We start from the raw sequence: 1,331 nt of genomic DNA on the forward strand, positions 1-1,331 counted from the left end.
CTTCTCACGGCTGGGGTGACGCGTTGGGCCTTGCCCAGCCCCTGGCTTCCGCCGCTGCCCTCTCCCTGCCCGTCCTCCCGCAGGCACGGGAAGCGTTAACGCGGTTTGAAGCTCTGGCTCTCTCCGGATCGCCGCTCTTGCAGCAGATGCTAAAAGCTGTGCTGCGGGGAGCTTGTTGCCGAGGGCCAGGGTAAGAGGCGGCCAAGGGAAGCGCTGGCTTCGCCCCACGGCTTGGCTGAGAGTTCTTCCCTGTTTGCCTGAAGGTTAATGGAGCAGACGGATGGCGATGGCCAGGAAAGCAATTGCCCTTCCGGCGTCTTCCCTGTGGACTCGGACGCCTGCATCTTCCCAGACTCCAGCCTGTGCATGTTCACTCTGCTCAACAACTTCGTCATCACCTTGTCCCAGGCTCACGGCAAATGGTGGATGAAACTGCACGAGCTTCCGCGCCCCGAGCAGGAGAGTCCCCCGTACCGGCAGGTCAGCGAGGTGGGCTTCTGCCCCGGCCCCCAGCCCGGGGACGAGGGGGACGGCCCGCCCTCCCGTTTCCTGCCCGTCCTGTGCTGCGCGTCCTCCCCAGGCACCGTGGGGTCCGGGGAGGGGCTGTGGTGCTCGGGGGGCTTCGTGCTGGAAGAGCCCCTCTTCAGCCTGCTCTTCGGGATCGACGCTGCCATGCTGGAGTCTCCTATGATCCTCTGCGGCTTCCCGGACGGACAGCTCTGCTCCGTGCCAGCTCTTCGCCGGCCGTCGATGGCTGCCATGACGTTTCGAACCAAGACCCGCCCGTGAAGATCCTCCATCATTTGGAAGAGCCCATCGTCTTCATCGGGGCCTTGAGAACGGAGCGGAGGGTGGCGGAGGATGCCGAGGACGAGCAGCTCTTCGGAGACGCTGGCTGTGACTGCGTGGTGGCCGTGGGCCACTACGGGAAGATGGTGGCCGTCAAGGCGGATCAGAGGGAGGAGGCGACGGTGCCGGAGCTCAGGGAGTACTACTTGCGCGGGCCTATTCTCTGCGCCGCCTGCGGCAGCGGCAGCCGGATGTATTACAGCACGCACTCGGACATCTCCGCCGTCGACCTGGACTGGGTCGGCGATTCCTCCGACCCCGAGGACGTGGAGAGCTGCGCCGGCGTCCTGCCTCCCGTCCTGTCTCCGGCCAGTTTAAGTATCTGTAGCGTTGTGGCTCTTTCCTTGTCTTCTCGGGCGTCAGAAGGTACTGCCGGCAGCGGGGCGTGCGCTGGGTCTTGGGGTGGAGCGGGGCAGGATAGCTGCCTATTCCGGCCCGTACGTCTCCACCCCTCCTTACGGTCCTGATTGGGCTCCGTCCTC

The 1,331-nt window shown here is 65.2% G+C and overlaps 2 protein-coding genes across 2 annotated transcripts in view; both read left to right on the forward strand.

Moving 5' to 3' along the window:
• The window catches only part of NPLOC4 (nuclear protein localization 4 homolog (S. cerevisiae)), a gene marked incomplete at its 5' end in the record, with an annotated part of 34,061 nt that extends 33,867 nt beyond the window's left edge, over window positions 1-194 (forward strand). The window contains one exon of the mRNA XM_009335288.1: window positions 84-194. Within this exon, the coding sequence (XP_009333563.1) occupies window positions 84-194 (111 nt within the window). The remainder of the gene's footprint in view (window positions 1-83) is intronic.
• Window positions 195-267: 73 nt separating this feature from the next.
• On the forward strand, window positions 268-1,215 carry LOC103926427 (chromosome unknown open reading frame, human C17orf70; the record flags this gene model as incomplete). The annotated part of the gene is given in 2 exon segments (XM_009335289.1): window positions 268-730; window positions 733-1,215. Coding segments are annotated over 2 exon segments (946 nt in total), but the record flags the coding sequence as incomplete, so codon positions are not given.
• Window positions 1,216-1,331: the final 116 nt, after the last annotated feature.

This window comes from Pygoscelis adeliae, unplaced genomic scaffold, assembly GCF_000699105.1.
Source record: "Pygoscelis adeliae isolate BGI_AS28 unplaced genomic scaffold, ASM69910v1 Scaffold882, whole genome shotgun sequence".
NCBI classification, from domain to species: domain Eukaryota; kingdom Metazoa; phylum Chordata; class Aves; order Sphenisciformes; family Spheniscidae; genus Pygoscelis; species Pygoscelis adeliae.